At 36.5% G+C, this 20,245-nt stretch overlaps 1 protein-coding gene across 1 annotated transcript in view; it reads right to left on the reverse strand.

The window, feature by feature from the left end:
- Positions 1 to 13,702, reverse strand: part of LOC113225648 (synaptotagmin-5-like) — a 78,449-nt gene extending 64,747 nt beyond the window's left edge. The window contains exon 1 of the mRNA XM_026458016.1: positions 13,547 to 13,702. Within this exon, the coding sequence (XP_026313801.1) occupies positions 13,547 to 13,702 (156 nt within the window). The remainder of the gene's footprint in view (positions 1 to 13,546) is intronic.
- Positions 13,703 to 20,245: the final 6,543 nt, after the last annotated feature.

The raw sequence follows: 20,245 nt of genomic DNA on the forward strand, positions 1-20,245 counted from the left end.
TACTCGTGTAAAGTCAATGTTTTTGTTTGTGTTTTGTTTTCGTATTGTTGGCGTAACGTGATTTTTGTTTTTTTTTTATCATTCTTTTAAAGTATTTAAGTAATTTGATTGAATTAATTAAATTTCGTTGCTCAGATACAAATCTGAATAAATTATTTCCTGCATTTGTATTGAAAATAATAATATTTTAATCTCCAAGGATCGAGAAATGGTAATCTATTGGGAGAACGTTGCGTCACTAACGAGGTCGATGGTTCGACACAATATAGTGGCATGCACCTAGGATTTTAATTTTTTAGTTTTAATTTAATAATAATAACAATAATGTGCCAGACAACTAGACCAATGGCCTGGTCTCAAACAAGGGATTTCTCTAAACTATGAATACCAGAGCAACGGAATTCACTCCGGAGTTTACATTGACTTACAAATAAATGGACGACGGGTCTAATACAAAAACCACGAAAAAAATGTCCCAAGTCAACCTATTCGAAATTTAAATTGTAATGTCATCGCAGTATCGCGCTGTCAGTAGAACAAATGAAGACTAAAGCGGAGTTTGGCGCTCTGTATACGATTTCAGCGCCTTACAAGTGCGGACACTTTTAAGCGCGGACCCGACGTCCATATAATTGTAAGTCAATGGGAGTTTACTCTCGTTCTTCGTCCTAAACAGTCTCTGTCAAATAACTAATACTCGACAAAATTAAGGCGTTTCCCCGAGCAAATGACCTTGACCATTAGGGCCCATCTCACTACACCTCTACAATCTTTCGTAAAATTTTACTCACGCCATCTAGCGAATGATGGAAGCAGCAGCAAGCGACTAATCATACGGGAGACGTGGGCGGAGCTTATTTTAAAGGATTCCTATTTCTAATAACATCGACAGTAGTTTTTTAACCCGTAAGGGGGATCACAAATTAAAGATGGCGGGTATTTAAAGTCCATCCAAAAATTCATCGGGTAATATGAAGACAACATTCGGAAGAAATTTAATGTACTTTTAATTATTACATTTTTTCTTTAATAACGACTAGATAGCTACTAAAAAATTATTTAAATCGGTTAGCGCAGCGTTTTGCTTGGGGACGCGCCTTAAAAGACAATGTCGAGTATGAAGCTTCATTCCAAGTCTTTAAGTATTACTTATTTGACTTAATTGTTTCAGATGCATCTCGGACGGAGAACGAGAGAATAGGGCCAGACTAACTTAGAAAAGTTCGTTTCCTAAATTGGTCCTACCGGGAATCGAACCCGGGTTCTCCGCATCAAGCGCCCACATACCATTGGGCCACCGAGGTCAGCAATGCATCTCGTTAACGGTGAAGAAAAACTTCATCATGTGGAATAAAGCTCATAATTCTAGGAAAACGTATTAAGTCAATATTCCATCTTTACGGTTATGTACAACATTGAACTTTGCATTGACATGGTCTAGTTCTAGTTTTATTTTGCTGTAGTAAGATGTGCTAGTTTTAGTTATTTTGTTGATGTGGTAAATCGTATTATGACATTTTGTTGTATTTTTAAGATAGTTAGTTACTAACACCTAAACAATAAACATCAATGACATTTAACATTAACATATTTAAAACATTTACAATACTTTATTTTCAACTTTTTAACTTAATACAGTTTTAATTGCAACAACTATTCCGAAAACACCCTTGTGATAAAGGTTACCGCGTCTCGATCACGAGGTAACATCAAGTAAGGACAGAGTCCCTATTCTGCTTTTACACCAATGTCAAAGAATCATTTATTTCATAGGTAAAATAAATTTACACTTGAAAACGTCACATTTAAGCTATTGCTTGTTCACTACGGTGACTTCCCTCTGAAGAACGAGCAAGACAATCTAGGGATTGCTCTATTCAAAGAAACTTAAATGCTATAGAATACACTTTGAATCAAATTTGTGTGGAATCTAGAGCCATGCCGTCTTTCCATACATCTTTATCTAACACGTAGTCTTCAATTTTGTAGTATGATTTTTCAATTAAAATATCTTTAATGTAGTTTTTAGACTTAAGAAATGATAATCTTAATATTATGCTCCGAAATTTTATTGTAAAAACGCACACAGTTCCTTATAAAAAAGGCCTTTACCTTTGTTAAACGAAATCGTGGTACCAAAACTTTGTATTTAGCTTTAAGGTTAATATTACTGATATCTTCTTTCTAATTGAAATTATGTATATTTTTACGGGCATATAAAATATTTGAGTAATTGTACTGTGATGCCACAGTCATGATAATTCTCAGTCTCCTTAATTTTTTCTTTAAGAGAAACCTGAGAACAGGGAGAGAGTGGGATGTATCATGGAAAGACGATGATGAAATGCCAACCAGGGAAACATACTTTGCTTTTTTTTAGCAATTTGTGCATCACAGCGCAGAGAATTCGGTACTCATTGGTCTCGATCAGATTGGTGACGTCAGTTACGTCAGCGTATGCCAGGTAAAATATGACTTTCAACAATCAAGTTTAAACTCAAACTTAAACGTGTCTTTACTCATAGGTTATATATAACCTATTGATTAATATATTATCACTACAAATTCTCAGTGAAGACAAATGTCTTGATAAATTGAACGTAGCTAACAAAAGGGATTCAATCCACATCCATTCACTTTCGAGATATGGCAGTCTGAAGTTTAAAAGTGTTTCTCACTCTTGTTTTATTTTCAAAACTTATAATGTCATGTAACTCCAGAGATATTTATTTATGTTTATATATTGGATTTTTTGGCTGATCTAAGAGGTTAGACTTTAGGAACCGTTTGGTACAAATAACTAATTTTTTGATAATTTTGTGGATTGAATCCTTTTTGCTTAACTACGTCCAATTAGAACCCTGCTTAGAAAAAAATATGTTTGTAATTTTCTTTATAATATTAAGTGACGGGACGAGCAAGTCGTGTGCCTGGTAGTAAGCTACACGCCAGTCTATAATCGTTGCAGTACCATTCAGAGCTTCAAATCGCAAATGTCTGAGGGTAGTGCCTCAGCGCCTGTCACCCTGAAACATAAGTTGCCAAGTTCCATGTGCCTGTAATTACACAGCACCCGTATAGCGTTTGTGCACTACGTCCGATTCGGTTCCGATTCCGAGAAATTTCGGTCCGAAATGTCACAGGGGTCTTTTATCTCTAGGCGTACAAGCGATGTTCGCATTTTCTCTAAAGACAAACTTTTTTTGACAAACAAAAAAAGGGAAACAAAACAAGTTACACATAGGGCGCACTATAAGTTTCCGGAACTGGCTTACTTACTTAAACAATATTTAAAAAGTAATTACAACATTTGAAAATGGAATTCTTTGGCTGTAGAATACATTTTATTTCATATGACTGTCACTTGTTTTTACATTGTGGCGTCATTTTAGAAATTGGTTGTCTACATCACCATGGATTTAACTCGTGAAAATTTTCGTAGTATGATTTTCTACGATTTTAAGTGGAATTTAACAGCTCAGCGGAGCTTGGCTCGGCTTCAAACTGCTTTTGGCGATGAAGCACCGTACAAGACGACTAGTTATAGCTGGTTTACAGACTTCAAACGCGGTCGTGTGAATTTTATTGACGAATTTCGCGATGGTCGCCCGTCCACTGCTGTGAACAACAAAAACATCGATGCTGTGCGCCGTATGATTAAAACAGACAGGCATGTGACATACCATGAGATTCAGGCATCTTTAGCCGTAGGCATGTAGGCGTCAAATACAATAAATACTACACAAACATTTGGGTGTGAAAAAGCTGTGCTCTCGGTGGATCCCACACAATTTGACTGAGGCTCAAAAAACGGATCGCGTCACTTGGTGCAATGCCATGCTTACCAGATTCAACGAAGAGGCGTCAAATTTAGTGTGGGATATAGTAACAGGTGACGAAACATGAATTTGTAGTTACGATCCCAAAACAAAGCAGCAATCGAGCGTAAGGGTCTTTCGAGATGAGCCGAAATCAACCAAAGTGGCGCGCATGCAAAGTGCTCCTAAGCGAATGATTGTTTCTTTTTTCAATAATACTGGACACGTTGTTACTGTTGCTTTGAAGAATTGTTGTACCGTGAATAGTGATTGGTACACGACCTTTTGTTTGTCGGAAGTTATTGACAAACTCCGTAAAAATAATCGTATCACTGTAGCATTTTCAGTTGGTAGGCACCAATAAATAGTCGACACTACACAATTTAAGCGGTTTATTGGTAAGCACTTAAAGCGAGCATGCTAATAAACTACAGGGTCATACGTCTATGGCACTATTTGGTAAATACAGCGCAATTAGCGGAAGCCGGTAGGTACAACGGCAAGGAAGCGGCAACGCGGGATTCACTTCGAAGATTTTATGAGCGACTGGCTGCCGATGCGCAGGAATGCGTTGTGTCCGGCCGGCTTATGCGAAACAATAGCGTGGGTTAATATGAATCGAGAGGTAAGTTGAAACTTGCATTAATATTTTTAGACAATTTAGTTTTAATTTTAGTCATAGTTACTTAGATATTTATTTTATTTGTTAGACGTAAATAAAGTATTTACTTGGTACTTGGTGTAACGGGCTGGTGTCCGCAACTCGACGTCAAGGCGCCTATAAAGTATTTATATGTATGAGTATATATTTTTTTTTTTTTTTTTTTTTTTATTGCGACTCGACAAAATGACTGCACCGCGCCTGATGGAAAGTGCGAATACAGTCCAGAGATGAGAGTAACGGATGGAAAACACAAATATCTTCACTCCGTCACTATCATTTTGCCGGTCTGGCCAAATGCACTGGATGTACACCAACTGATCCCTGAACGCGATTCGCAAAAGCGTTTCACTGTGGAGGGTTTTCCGCCGTGTGTACTGTGGTCGCTATCCAGTCGGCACAGAGCCTACCACAATGCTAAGCAGATGGACACTTGTGACGCCCTCGGTCGCCTCTTACGACCCCCACGGGCATGTATGGGGAGGCGACAATGTATTCTTAAGCCGTCGCCCCACGGCACAAATATAGTATAAGTTACGTAATTATTACAATATTTAGTTTTAGTGTTAGATTAGGTACTAATTAGTTTTAAGTTCTTTTTCAGGTACAGTTCGTGGTCTGCCACATCATCTTGCACCACGATAATGCCAGTTCTCACACGGCCAGACAGACAAGTAAATTTTTGAAGGTGACCAACGTTGACCTTATGATCCTTGTGGCACCGTGTGTCTTTTATTTATTTCCAAAAATTAAGAACCAGTTACGCGGACAATATTTTGAGAAACTATAAATTCATTTCTGACCTTGATTTATAGTATTTTTTTCTTATTCGTGCGCCCCACGTATTACGCCGAGGGGTATTTTTCAGAATCACAATTTTCTTGTATTGTTAATAATATAATATATAATAAAAATATCCTCGCATGTAAAGGCGCTCAAAATATCCAACCACACCAAGACCTAAAGGCTTACAAAGTTTATTAATCATGCAACATGGAAGGCCGTGTTTTCGTGTACAATTTTCTTTTCATTTAACAATATGTGTTGTTCTGATGGGCTGGTAACCGCTAGAATTAAACTCAAAATATTAATGTTTTAACGTTAAACCCCTGCCCTTGCGTTTTGTATCGACTAGTATTTACGCTAGCTAGGCGCTTTCTTTTGTTACCGCACAGAGTTATCACAGTTTATATTCGGTGGGTATTGAGGGCGGTAAATAACAAATTACAAACGAGAGTTAGTAATTTCTTAGTATTATTCTTATTTCTTAATTCTTAGAGTTAGTAATTGTTAGATTCGATCGAGATTTGTAATTTTTACCGCCCGTGCTACATACCGTGGCAAATTTGGAAATCACATTTGGAAATAAATACAACGATCATTAATTACAATTTTTTTTTAAAACAGATAGCCAGCTATTCTTCCGTAGATAATACAACTAAAATATTTATAAAAAGCACAAACGCATGTAGCCTCAATGTATTAGATATTAATTAACAATTTTCAAATGTAAAAATACTGCAGAATTTGAATTTACGAAATAAATTTAGTAAAATGCAGTTAAATTGCAAATGTTTAATTTTTTTATACTTCAAGTTTATATATAAGATTTTTCAAGCATAAAAAGTTTTTGCTCAAAAATCCATAGGGCGATAATGTAACGAAAAAGTCCGTGGGCATAATCTAGGACATTACTGTCGATTTTGCCTGCACGTCATGACACTGTTTACGAGCAAGTGTGATGAGATAGTACATTATTGCAGAGGCCGGGAAGTAAGGGATTGCTGGACGAAACAAGGACGAGTGCGAGCGAGGTCAAGTCAAGCAATCCCCGTTCCCACCGAGGCATGTATAGATTTTTAATACAAAAAGTGGAAAAATATTAATTAAAAGTACTATTTGACGTGTTAGGACAATATCATTTTCATAGTAGACTGTTGAACTTCTGATCATGCGTTTGAATGTGTATTTATTATTGTATCTTCCTTGTATTCTTCTCACTAGCACTCATTTTCGCGACCTAAATACAAAAAGCAAAACAATACCAAAACATTTTAATTTAAAATCCCGCCTTTTTCTTTTTTTTAAGTATGCGGTACAGGTAGGTATTTTAATTCTCGCTATAATGAACACTGGACAGTTGGCTGTATGAGTTTATTTTTGCCTGTTCACATATTTCATTATTAATAGGTAGATTTAAAAGTTTAGGGTGACGGGCTTAATTATCACACATATATAGGTGATATATGTGTGATAATTAAGTTTAAGTTTATTTGTTGCATTAACAAACATTAAGTCCTCTGCCTTGTATTAAGCATTGAATTATTAACTGCGTTACATTGGCAGTTAATAATTTCTAACCAATCTAATTTGACACTTCCCGGTAGTAATGTAGTAATGAAGCGTGGTATCAAGTTATTTTGGCGGGTTAATGTGCGGTAAACAAAGACGCCAAAGTTTGCGACACCTCGTAAAGGTTAACATGTCCATGCTAGTTATAATCTCTAGCATAGATACTGTTTGTACGGGATGTGACAAAAATTTCCAACTTGTAAGTTTTGTAACTATCTTTATGAACATTTTTCAGCCAAAAGAAAAAGAAAGCCACAATCTGCAAATTCAAAGTATTACGAGATAAATTAATTTAAAAATTTTCTAGGTTTTTCTGATAAAGAGAATAGTTTCAATATATTTTTAAATGACTTCAAAAAAAGTAGGAGGTTCTCAATTGAGAACTATTTCGTAGCAGTAGAGCTCCTTGTGAAAGAGTGCGTTCAAGGAACTACTATCACCTGACCTATTTCTTCTACCAAGCAGGTTTACATTATTACTAAGCATTCCTGAGTTTCGGGTTTGAAGGGCAAGGGTGCACCTACCGCGTCAAACCAAAACACTGCAATATCTAGCATTTTGAGAAAAAGCTGCTTATAGGATTATTCGGTTCTCGTTGTTATTAAATTACAAAACACTGTATTTGAGCCTTTGTTTTGGTTTGACACGATAGTGGTGAAATCAAAAAGTACAGCCACGTTAGGCAACAGATGCTGGTTCGAGTCCAGTTAGATCGAAGGGATTTTTCTTTGTGAGGTTTTTATATTAGACACAGAAATGAGACTCCAGTGATTGTTATGAATTATACTTAGAATAATAACGCATAGAATGATAGTTTCATATCAAACGAACTGTCACAAGTGAGGCAAAAATCGAATTCATGTAGGCTAGTTTTAGTAGTAGGTTAATTTTCGGTTTTAGTGAATATTTATATAAAAATACAAGATGAAACGCATTACTTCCTTGTGGAATGTGATGTTAGTATCTATTTTATGTTTGTCTGACGTATTTTTACACTCATTTACCGCACTTTTCGTAATTTTTAGATAAAATTCTTGATCTGTTCGCGGTGCAAGTTGACCTTGAGCACTGAAGGCCCGCCCGCTCGTGTAGGCCCATTGGGCGCGCTTCAGTTTGCCTCACTTAGCGTGTGCGGGCTAGGTTTCTATGCGTTATTATTCTAAGGAATTATATTATAAGATCTTCTCACTTTATAATCAGTGTATGTCCAAATAAAACCACATCTCTTCTAGTCAAAGATGTTTTTCGTAATGGCGGCCGGGTGGCCGTTCCGTCAGTCGGTCAGCGTTCCGTTGATAAGATAATGGTGATATCGATTTATTTCCTATTCCGATAAAACTAATTCTTAATGAAGCAAAGAAGTAAGTTTTCTAACAAAATATAATACATTAATGTTATAGTTAAGTTTATTTTCCTGATATAATGTTATTTTCTCATACATGCTCGGAAATGTTTGCATTACATTCAAGAAACGAACACGGAATATTTGTCATTTATGGACCATGCGACTTCTTCCTAGCCACGGCCTGCAAAGTAAGTATAAAAACCCATTACTGTCCTCTTCTCTAAACTTTTAAATCTTCCTGCTAATAATGAACTGTGTAAACAGGCAGAAGAAAAACTCGTACAGCCAACTGCCCAGTGTTATTATACATCTTCCTCTCTTTGGTCTTTTAGTATTGTTTGAGAAAAGCACTATACAAGCCTTGGCGGGAACGGGGATTGCAAGACTCGTATTAATAAAAGCCCTCGGTCTTGTAACTCATACTCGTCCAGCAATCCTTTACTTCCCGGCCTCTCCAGTAATGTACTATTATGTATTATAAGTATTTCACGTGTCTATATAGTTATATATACATTTTTTATTAGGTTTTCTTATCTATTTTTATTGCTATCTGTGGCTCACTCGCCCCAGGCTTGCTGAAAATCAGCGTCACGAACGGTTTTAAAAAAAACCGATTGTGGCTAAAGCTGAGCAAGTCCCGATTGTACCATCTGCGACACGCATGACGGTAAATTGGTGCATAAATCATGCTAATTGCTTTAATACTGTTTTTAATTTTTTTTATTATTGTTCCTGTTTTTTCTTGTTTAAATGCGTGTATGTGTTTGTACAATAAACAGTTTTTTTTCTTCATTTTAAGAGCGGTTACACACGACTACCTTTAGCAGTGATGCAAACGCGTTACAGTCGCTTATTCGTATACCTTTATACACGCGCGCGATTTTAAGCAACGATACAAATGCGCGTTTGTATCGCTATATTCGGGACTTGTAGGCGATTACATCGTTTTCAAATTTTGTATCAATAATAATAACATCATGTTTATGCCGATAGCTATAGGAAATAAATGTAAATATACTTTTACAAAAACGCTGGCCTCATAAATGTGTAAGACAGACATACCTTGAAGTTAAGATAAATATACTCAGCTTATATTGCTGGTTTATAAACACATCATGCGGCTGATGTACGGTTAACTCATTTGATAACCCCTGTATACGATCTCTGAAGACACACCCTTTCCATCCCTTTAACTTCAAACTTCGTAAGTAATCCGTGCATACTAAGTGTTATAAATATACGTATATATATATATAATTTAGAACTCCTTGTGGAGGAGTTCGTTCAGGGAAGTACTGCCACCAGAGACGGGCAGTGGGTTAAAACCCAATCAACTCGCCCGGGTGTTTACCCACTTCTGCTCAAAATCGTGGGAGGAAACGGCGAATACGGAATTTTGCGTATACGTATTACGTATGGCGTATTCTGTCAGAAACGCAAAATGCCAAACGGGAAAAATGTCAGATTCGCAGCTGCAGCTGATGTAAAAAAACTTTTTTAGACGAAAAAGAGACAAATCCACACCTTGCTAACCTGTGAATCCCTTTTTTGTGGTTGTCTATGTATGTGTCCATGGCCTCCGCGACACAAACACTCATAGCTAGGGAAAAGCTATGAGTGTTTGCACGTTATTATTATTGTTAGAAAGGCAAATCGAGTCGTTTCGATCAGACAGCAATAAACATTTTGTAATAATACCATTTTTGAACAAAATTCGATTTACAGCAAATCTTTAATTGTAAATAGTTTTTGCCGTTGAGATCAGGCATTAATGGGTATAACCCGATTTAAACCCGGCGTTAACAAAGCGCCGAGTTAAAACCGGTCCCTTTTCTGTCGCCAAGCAGTAAATTGGGGGTACTTGGTCAAATTCACATGGGACTTGTCAAATTTATGTCTCAGGGTGACAAAGACAGTGCTCCTCAGATATTTGTGATTTCAAAGCGGTTATAAACGCCATGCAGTAGCGATGCAATCGCTAATCATCTACCTTTATACCCGCGCGTTTGTATCGATACAGTCGCGTGTCTGTACCGATGCAATCGCGCGTTTGTATCGATGCAATTGCGCATTTGTATCGATGCAATTGCGCATTTGTAGAGCTGCAATCGCGCGTTTGTATCGATGCAATTGCGCATTTGTATCGATGCAATTGAGAATTTGTTGCGATGCAACACTACACTGTAATAGATTCGATATATCTAGTAAATACTACGCCAACTTTACTTTTTTTGGTAGTTTTCATTTATTTTTGTAAACAGCCATATTTATTTAGTAATATTATACTCTTCGAATTTTGAGAAAAAAAAACAAAATTCGAAAAAAAACGAATTATGTGAAAAGAAATTAAAGAAACAAAAAAACAGAACAGATTCTAAAATTAAGATGGCGTAGGCTCCAATGAACACATTGCAGATAGGCGTGTCGCATGCTACCGCATGACGTATTCATCCCGTCACTTGATATCCCAAAACAAAAAGTTGAAATGAAATTTCATATACAAAACTCATTGTTAAACAAAAGTTAATGAACAAGTTAGTTTACCCAGTTTTCTGCGCGTAAGATTTATCGGCAATACTTTCAAATGGATGAAAGATGATGTTAACCGGGATAGAGAGGGGACGCTTCTATGATTTAGTTTTTTATATAACAATAAGTGACAGGACGGTCGCGCGCCACTGAGAGATTTAAATCACGAAGATCCGAGGGACACTGCCACTGCGCCCGACATCCTGAGACATAAGCTGACAAGTTTCATGTGCCTGTATTTTCAGCAGCACCCTTACCCTTCGAAACCGGAACGCAGTATTTCTCACATTACTGCTTGGCGGCATAAATAGGTAAGGTAGCAGTACCTTCCTGGACGAACTTTTTAACAAGGAGTTCTACTGCTAAAAGGTGTTGTTATTCTAAACGTCTAAAAACGTAACATCTATACACGCAACAAAAAATTTTAGCCAAAAATAATTAAGGACACTGTTTTCGTACCCATAATATAATAAAGTAACATGTGATCACGCGTCACATACTCTATACGCAAGACAAATTCTGTTTATGTGAAATTTCTTAACTCTCTTAGGGATAAACCACACTTAACAGCGCGGAACCGGCTTGAGGCGATCATGTTTCATCATTCAACACCTAATCAGTAACACATTCACCCTTAGAATAATAACGCATAGAATGATAGTTTCATATCAAACGAACTGTCACAAGTGAGGCAAAAATCAAATTCATGTAGGCTAGTTTTAGTAGTAGGTTAATTTTCGGTTTTAGTGAATATTTATATAAAAATACAAGTTGAAACGCGTTACTTCCTTGTGGAATGTGATGTTAGTCTCTATTTTATGTTTGTCTGACGTAGTTTTACATTCATTTACCGCACATCGTCATTTAAGCTAAAATTCTGGAGCTGTTCGCGGTGCAAGTTGACCTTGAGCACTGACGGCCCGCCCGTTCGTGTAGGCCCATTGGGAGCGCTTCAATTTGCCTCACTTAGCGTGTGCGGGCTAGGTTTCTATGCGTTATTATTCTAAGCATTCACCTTATAAACACTCCCTCACTCATTCTCACACTTTTCATATTGTGAGTTTACTTAGTGTTAAACCTTGAGAGAGTTTTTTTTAAATACTAAGTTTAGTTCACTAGTACCTTTATTATTCTAAATCAGGAATATTCCACTAACTTTTATGTATTTCATCCTTTTGTCACAACCTCTGTGCCACAACCAAATTGCTCAACTGCAGAGTGGAAGCCTGGTGACCCGTAATTCAGGTTTTCCTATACCTATCTCGGGCACCAGTCTCTCACAAAATAGTCTGACCAATTTTTAATCTTGTATTTAACCTTAAATTCCTTACTCTTAAGCCTGTTTTGTGATTGAGAAATAAATAAAATTTCATTAATTCATTCATTCATGTTTTACAACACTTGTGGCATTAAACCAATTTGCCGCTGACGCAGACGTACGGGTGCCTAAACGGTAATTGTTTCTAAACTAGAATCAGCCCATGTCGGCATGGGTACGGACGCGATCGGAAGTTCGCAGTAAGCATATTCGTTGACGACCTATGTCGAGCCGCGTTCGTACGAACCGATGCGAAACGCATAACGTCTTTTTCGTCTTATGTTCATGGACTTAAAGCCTTTTCTGAAATGCTTAATGCGATTCCGCAACGGTAGGTGTGGTTTGTCCCTTAGCTAGGCTTAAAAAAGTTATTGTCTAATTTCATTATTTGATTTATAATTCGGGACTTAATCATGTATAAAACGTATTTTAATTACATCGACGTTTCGGACGTATTGCAACTGAAGTATAACAGTTACAATGCCATTCAGATTTTTCATATGCAAAGGTCTGAGGGGCACTACCACTACGCCCGTCACCCTGAGACATAAGTTGACAAGTCCCATGTGTCTGTAATTTGACCAAATCTTCATTATTTATTTGTGCACTACGGTTGGCACTCGGTAATTAAAATATGTTTTATACATGATTAAGTCCCGAATTAAAAATCTAACAATGTGTGAAAATCGTGTAAGTTTAAATCAAAGTATTGACTAATTACGTTCGAAGAAACTATAAGCCCCTCTTTTGAAAATTGTCATTTTGCAGATAAATATGGCTTTATTACAACTATGTGTGCGTTTTTTTGAAGTTTCACTTTTTCACCTTAGGGTTTCGCGATTGACACATAAGAAATGGAACTATTTATTCGGATCTAAATTGCGCATATTTGTTTTTTCAGATCTCATGGTAACGGCTGACTGAGATGTAAAAGTCATGAATATTATTAGACATAACTCTGTAATAAATATAAAGTATAACAAAAACAATAAAGTTAGTGTTCATAGTAGACATAACTGGTTGATGGTTTTACCATCTCAGTCACCCGTGACCATTGGACCTGTAAAGGGCCCGAAACGTTGGATTGTTTGATAATTACAACTTTTTTATAAAAAACCGACATCAACAGTTCATGGAATTACGTCTATTTGCCAAGTTTTATTGAAATCGGTTAACGGAAGTGCGTGAAACCGGATTCATTCCCTAGTTTGCCACACTTAGAGGTGGAATATTTCTTCAAATTTAAATGAGACCAATACTGAGGTACCCTCTTTCCAACAAAAAAGGAATCATCAAAATCGGTTCACAAATGCTGGACTAACCACGTAACATATATAAATAATAAATGCAGTCGAATTGAGAACCTCATCCTTTTTGAAGTCGGTTAAAAAAAACATATACGCGATCTGGATACGAAAAAATAGTTTCATTTCCTATGTTTCAAACTTACTTTTGCAAAACTTTGTATTTGTTATTATTAAAAAAAAATCTTATACAAGACAACAAAACTACATTATACATACACTAGGGCTTCCATGGGATTTGTCATCACCAAAGCTGTCGGTGGAGTTATGACTCTGTCCGCTGCTGGCACTCGACGTGCGTTCTCTGGCGGCCCTAGCCCAAGATTCCAGACGCTTCTGTGCGGCCCAAACACCCGGCGGCCCGAGTCCACTCATAATGACCACTTTTTATTCCATTTCAGTCACTGTCACTTCACACAATGTTTAGATCTACGCCCATTTGTGGAACGTAAATACTATGATATAATAGATTAACAAATATTTTAACTAACAAAGTATGTGAACAAAATATGTACTTTTTTAATCACAGAGTTTTCATACTTGCCATTTATTTGTTCTTATGATACGTTATACACTGTTATGGTGCGTTATAAACGCTTTTTTATGTTATAGGTAGGTCCTAAGTCGTTGTTATGTTATTCTTTAATAGCGCGCTGCTCACTCGCTGTAAGTTAATCAAGTCGATTTAGGCTTTAAATATTGAAATTGCGATCTGTTAACAGGTTAGGACTTCACTGTATATAGGCGAAGGTTTGTTAGAAGCGTGCCGTGCGTAGGTAGGCGTAGTATCTGCCTACCCCAAGGAGAAACAGGCATGTACGTGTAATGTAAGTAATACAAAAGGATGTTGATGATATTTTTAGATGAATTTTAAAGATGATTCTAAAATTATTAAACGAATCCAACTAACATAGTTCTACAAGTTTTGTAACAGTGTTTTATAAACTCAAAAAATTAGTAAACATTAATGTCACTCTTGATAGTAAAATGACGCAACCGCGAAAAGTGAATTTAAAAAAATCACAAAATAATTTAAAAAAATACGTACATGTCAAATATGCCATTTGGCTGATGCGAGATTTGACAAATTTCTAACAAATATGAAAAATTAAATTTTGAAATAGCTTTTTTATGATTGTCAAGTAATGGGACGAATAATTGCGGTAAGCATTCACGCCTGTATATCGTCATATCAATTGCAGTGCCACTCAGAGCTTTAAAACGCAAAGAACTGATTGGCACTGCCAATGCTCCCGTCACCCTAGACATAAAGTTGACAAGTCCAACGTGCCTGTGGCTTCATCACCATCAATAGAAATAGATGTGGTGGTATATTATCATCTAGTTTTTAGGTTTCGCGATTGGTGCAGGTTGAAATTTAAGCCAGGGATGCACGAATTTTTGCTTTGAATCGATTTTTTGGATCGTAATGGATCATTTGCCTCTGAATTGATCCACAGATCGGATCTTATGCTCCTGAATCGATTGTTTCAAAAATAATTTCGATAGAAACACATTTTGACAACCTCTTTGGCTTCAATCGGCTACGACTTTTTGATAGTGAGTATATTGTTGTTCCGATTTAAGTGTAGCACCAACCCAATGGTTTTTTTTTATTTGACTCAATGTTTGATTGGTAGATAATGCCTTATGGTATTAAGTCCGCCATTTGTACTGCAGTGTATTGTAGTTTAAATAAATAAATATTGTAGACTTATTGTACTTAGATGGTACCAGATCGCTTTTCTTGGAGGCCAATATAAAATAGGAGTTCAGAAAAGGACTCTAGTCTAGACGATTCGATTCGCCTTAATGTTAAATCGATTTACTTAAAAATCGCATTGAAATGAATCGATACAAAAAATCACTAGACCGTATGCAGTTGAATCGATCTTCACAAAAATTCGGTTTTTGTAAACATTGGTTTGTTACAATATACGATAGAATTGGTTTATGATCAATAATACCTTCCCAAACAGCTGTGGCAATAGGACCTGCGAAGATCTCGAGACGTTTGTTTGGTTGAAAACACGAACATGCGCGATTTTAGATACGAATTTCAGAATAATATTTAAGTTTTAATTTATAAGTTTTTAATCCAAATTTATTTAGTCAGTTTCACAAAAACCGAACTTCTTTCGATTAAAACTTTTGCCGTACTAATACGCTTGCTTAGGTCGAGCGGCAGGGCACTAGCTTCATTCCAGAATTATTTTTTTTACAAACGGAATTAAATGCCATTTGAAAAATATGTATACTATAGTATACGTGTTCTATATAGTTTAGTTGATATAAATAAAACCGTTGGTTTTCTTCGGCGGTTTTCTTGTAAAATTTCGATAGTGATTTGTGTTTTTTTTCTATCGTGAAAGTTCTTAGGAATCGTGTTTCCACACCGTATACTAATCAGTTTATATCCTCAATTTTTCTATATATTTAGGAAATGAAACTATTTTTCCGGATTTAAATCGCGTATATTTGTTTTTTCAAACAAACCGACTGGTTGAAGACTGTACCACCTCAGTCAACCGTGACCACGGGACCTGTAAAGGGCCCGAAACGTCGGTTTGTTTGAAAAAACAAATATACGCGATTTAAATCTGGAAAAATAGTTTCATTTCCTATGTGTAACAATCGCGAAAACCTAAGAACTCGATATTTACTATATATTTTTTTCCAAAGTGATTTCACTGTTATGCGGGATTATCTAAAGTTATTGGGGTTTGTATCGACTCTTAGGTTTCGTCACTTTATTATTGAGGGTGGTATTTATAAAAAAAAATCGAAATACCTAGAAAATGGTTGACATAAACTATAAATTGGGTAATTTGGTGTTTGCGTGTGTGTATGGTTGCGTATGTGAGTTTGTATGTCTCTCTGTGCTATTGTATGTATAGTGTTGAATAAAATTCAGATTTGTGAACCTGTTACTGTCACCAAAGGTTATAAATAGACGTCGAGACTTACCAATTAAGTATTTAAAATGGCCCCGTTCTGAACTCAGAAGTACTGCTAACAAAGAGTGAATTTAAATGAAGCAAAAAAAGGTTATCTAATTATTAAATTAAACAGCACAGTATAAATTAAAATAAATGTGTGTGTTTGTGCTTGTTCGGGTGTGTATTTGTGAGCGAGTGTTTGTACTTATATCAATATCGCACGTCACGGCCAATACCAAACAAAAATGCTCGCTTATTCAAATTTAAAGTTAATTTCAGAAAATTGGATGACATTTCCTGAAAGTTTGTCATTTAAAGATGGCATCAGGAATCTGCTTTGTTGAAGACAAAAACACACGCTGCAAAAGATCGCCTTTAAAAAAATGTTAAATAATTTTCTATATGTTTTTCCAGGTAGTCTTGATTTACCACCGAGTTACTTGAAAGTGAAATCTGATTTGTGACCTGTGAAATTTAAAATGAATGCTATCAGATATCTTATTTTTTTAATTTTTAAAGTTCTGTTGCCCAGAAGGTCGGCAGGTTTTGCCTGCCTCGTGGAGCCTATACCCCAAGGCGCGGTTTCTAGATCAGAAATCTCTAGTATGTTTTCTTTATGCTTCTTTTCAGACCATTTTTAGCATATTTATTAAGTTGAATATCCCGATGTCCTATCACAATGATATTCAATTATTTTTTGTGAAATTACTCCAGTAATTTGTTCTAATAATTAATACACAGAACGAACAAAAAAAAAATCATTTAGATTCAGGATCCGGCTGAACATGAACCAACGCCTTCACCATACCGTGGTTGACCCTCTCCCAACTGAAATACGATCATTCCGTAGTACCAGCAGACCTTGCGATTTTTTCTGTGTGCTTGTTACAGATCTCTATTTTCGGTTTTAACGATATTTTTACCGAATCGCCTTCTGTGAGAAATCTATAATGGTTTTCTTTACTCAGTCAGGTATTGTTACAGTTACCAGCGGCTGTCGCTGTAATAATTGTAAAATTGGGAATGGCGCAGCCGTAGCGCCACAGTGGTGCCACTGTATCGTTTCTATAAGCGTCTAATTTATTTATAGCAAAATAAGTATACTTAGTTTTACGACCGACAAACATATTGTAGGCATATTGTTTATTTCCTCATTTATACTAAAAATAACAACAGGCAAACTAAACTATGTGTAACCTCTTCATTGCCTTTCAGAGGTGTTTATTGAATTTGAGAGTGGACTATGGTTGGACTCACCATCAACAAGTCAAACAAAAAGTCATGACCGTCGATAGGCTCGGCCAACTCTCTAGGACTGGAGAACTCTCAGATCTTGAATTCGTTAGCGATATTGTATACCTCGGATCTTTACTTACCAACCAGGACGGAAGTGAACGAGAGAACAAGAGACGGATTCAAATAGCCAACGCTGCTATGAGCAAGCTAAGGCGCACCTGGCGCAGCAGAAAAGTCTCCAACGTTTTTCTCGATTTTTCTATATGGCTCAGAGTCGTGAACGATCCGGGCATCAAAACGGAAAAAATAGACGCTATCAAGATGTGGTGTTGGAGAAGAATGCTCCGAACACCGTGGACTGCTAGAAGAACAAACCAATCCATAATTGAGTAACATCATATCCCTGACGGGCTTTCCACACTATTCTACCAGTATCCTACAGTATTTTGGTCATATTGCTTGCCGACAACCAGATAACCTTGACATACTGGTTGTGGTGGTAAGGTAGAGTGTCGTTCACCTAGCCGATTTAGTGGCCAAGTGACCGCCCTCGCTGACCTCCCTATAACAACTGCCCTGAGAGAGGCCGAAGACAACCAGATGGAAGAAAATCGTCCATAAAGTCTTGAAAACCATTCGGACACACAACCTACAGCAATGAAGATAACGACTAAGAAAAATTAGAGGTAGATAGACAGAATCCGCTAGACAGAGAGAATGATCTTTAAGGAGATAATAACAATCGTGAAGCTTAGCAGAAACGTTTTGAAAATAGTTGGAATTGAATAGAGAAGTACGACATGACAACATCATTAAGCGACGAAAGAAAAAATGGCAAATGCGAACGAGGACGACCGTGAACAAGTTCTTTGATCAAATCAAAAGAAAAATTGAGTGTGGAGGTGTTGTGTTTCACTTTTACTGCGGACAGAATGGCGTCTAAACATCGACTAGAGGTTCTTTAATGTAAACGACAGATATTTATATGTCTTTTACACATATTTATGTTTTAAGGCTTTGTCATTATTGTCGCAGTGATTGTACTAAGAAAGCTTCATAATAATTATTAGTACAAACATGGAACACTTACAAAAACTTCCTTTGATCCGGCTGGATTCGAACCAACGTCTACCAACAAACGGTGCAAGACGATATGCCAACTAATAAGAATTATAACAAACTAGTTGAAAAATTTCACAAAAAAATATTGGATATTGTGGTCAAACATGGAATGTCAATTCAATAACTTAAAAATTCAATTATTAAAGCGACCTCTCTAGCAGCTGCCGGTAGCTGTAATGGTACCTGGCTGAATGAAGAAATGATTTCTCACAGATGGCGCTCCGGCAGAGAAGTCGTTAAAAACCAAAAAACAAACATCTGCAACAAGGACATATAAAAATTCATTAGGTCTGCTAGTACGTTTTGTGGCTTAGTTCACACGGTTTGCTGGAAGACGTTGTTTCGAATCCAGCCGGATCGAAGGAATTTTTTCTAAGTGTTCGATCTTTGTATCCCGAATTAAGACAAACTAGTGGAGTAATTTCACAAAAATAATTGAACATCATGGCGGTCAAACATCGCGACATTCAATAACTTAAAAAAAGCTAATATTTACATTTTTTTTTCATATCGACATAACGATAATAACTACTACTACATAACTCCCGGCGCATGTATTCCCTCCTCTCTATAACATCGGGTCCTTCAAACGTAGTGTGAAGAAGCATTTGGCCAGACCGGCAAAATGATAGTGACGGAGTGAAGATATTTGTGTTTTCCATCCGTTACTCTCATCTCTGGACTGTATTCGCACTTTCCATCAGGCGCGGTGCAGTCATTTTGCCGAGTCACAATAAAAAAAAAAAAAAAAAAAAAAAAAAAACGATGTCTTTCTAAAATAGTGGCCTCTCATAAAAGCCTAGAGTCGTATACCGTCCCAATGTTATCACGTGATTTTTTTAACTAATTAGAAGCTCGGGTGTCTTATTCTCAAACCAATTTTGAACGTTGTGATTTCACTTTTATTACAGAATGTACTTTTTTCCTTTAAGATACTATTCTTGTAAAGCAACGATATTTACGAAGAGGTTTTGTGAATGTTTGTGATGTATCCCATCATAAACATTCACGAAGCCTCGTGCATAAATATGTTTGTATACGTAGAAATTACACTCAACTGTACTCCCGAAACGTTTGTAGAAATGTTATAATATAAAGAGTATTGCTAACATTGTTTTAAAAAAATACATAAATAACATCGCGGCTATACATTTTCTAAAGAGCCATCATTATTACGCACTGGACTTTTTTTGTTCGTGAAACACATTACAGTGTTCTAATGCTCCAAGTTAGTGAGACCCACCGTAATAACTTTCAATCAAAAATTAAAATGTATACATTTGTAAATGAAGTTATATTTTATAAAAAAAAACTATAGTTTGTGCATTTGAACCAAATCCACTGAACGTCCGTTTTCCAGGAAGAGCTTAATTTCTCATAAGTTACCACGATCAGCTGGGAGCGCAGAGTGTGCGTGGGCGCCACTCGTACACCGTAGTACGCTGCAGACTGAGTAGGTGTTTGTTGACACAGCGCCTCTACTCAAGTGCCCTGATTCCTCTTATACTATTGTTTACGTATGTTTAAAAACCATTCAGTTGAATTATTTTCACTTTCTAGAACCTAGCAAAAGTAATATGGAAACATCAAAGATGAAAAATAAAATACTGTTCAGAAATGA

Source organism: Hyposmocoma kahamanoa, unplaced genomic scaffold, assembly GCF_003589595.1.
Source record: "Hyposmocoma kahamanoa isolate Upper Pololo Valley unplaced genomic scaffold, ASM358959v1 169, whole genome shotgun sequence".
Classification (NCBI taxonomy): domain Eukaryota; kingdom Metazoa; phylum Arthropoda; class Insecta; order Lepidoptera; family Cosmopterigidae; genus Hyposmocoma; species Hyposmocoma kahamanoa.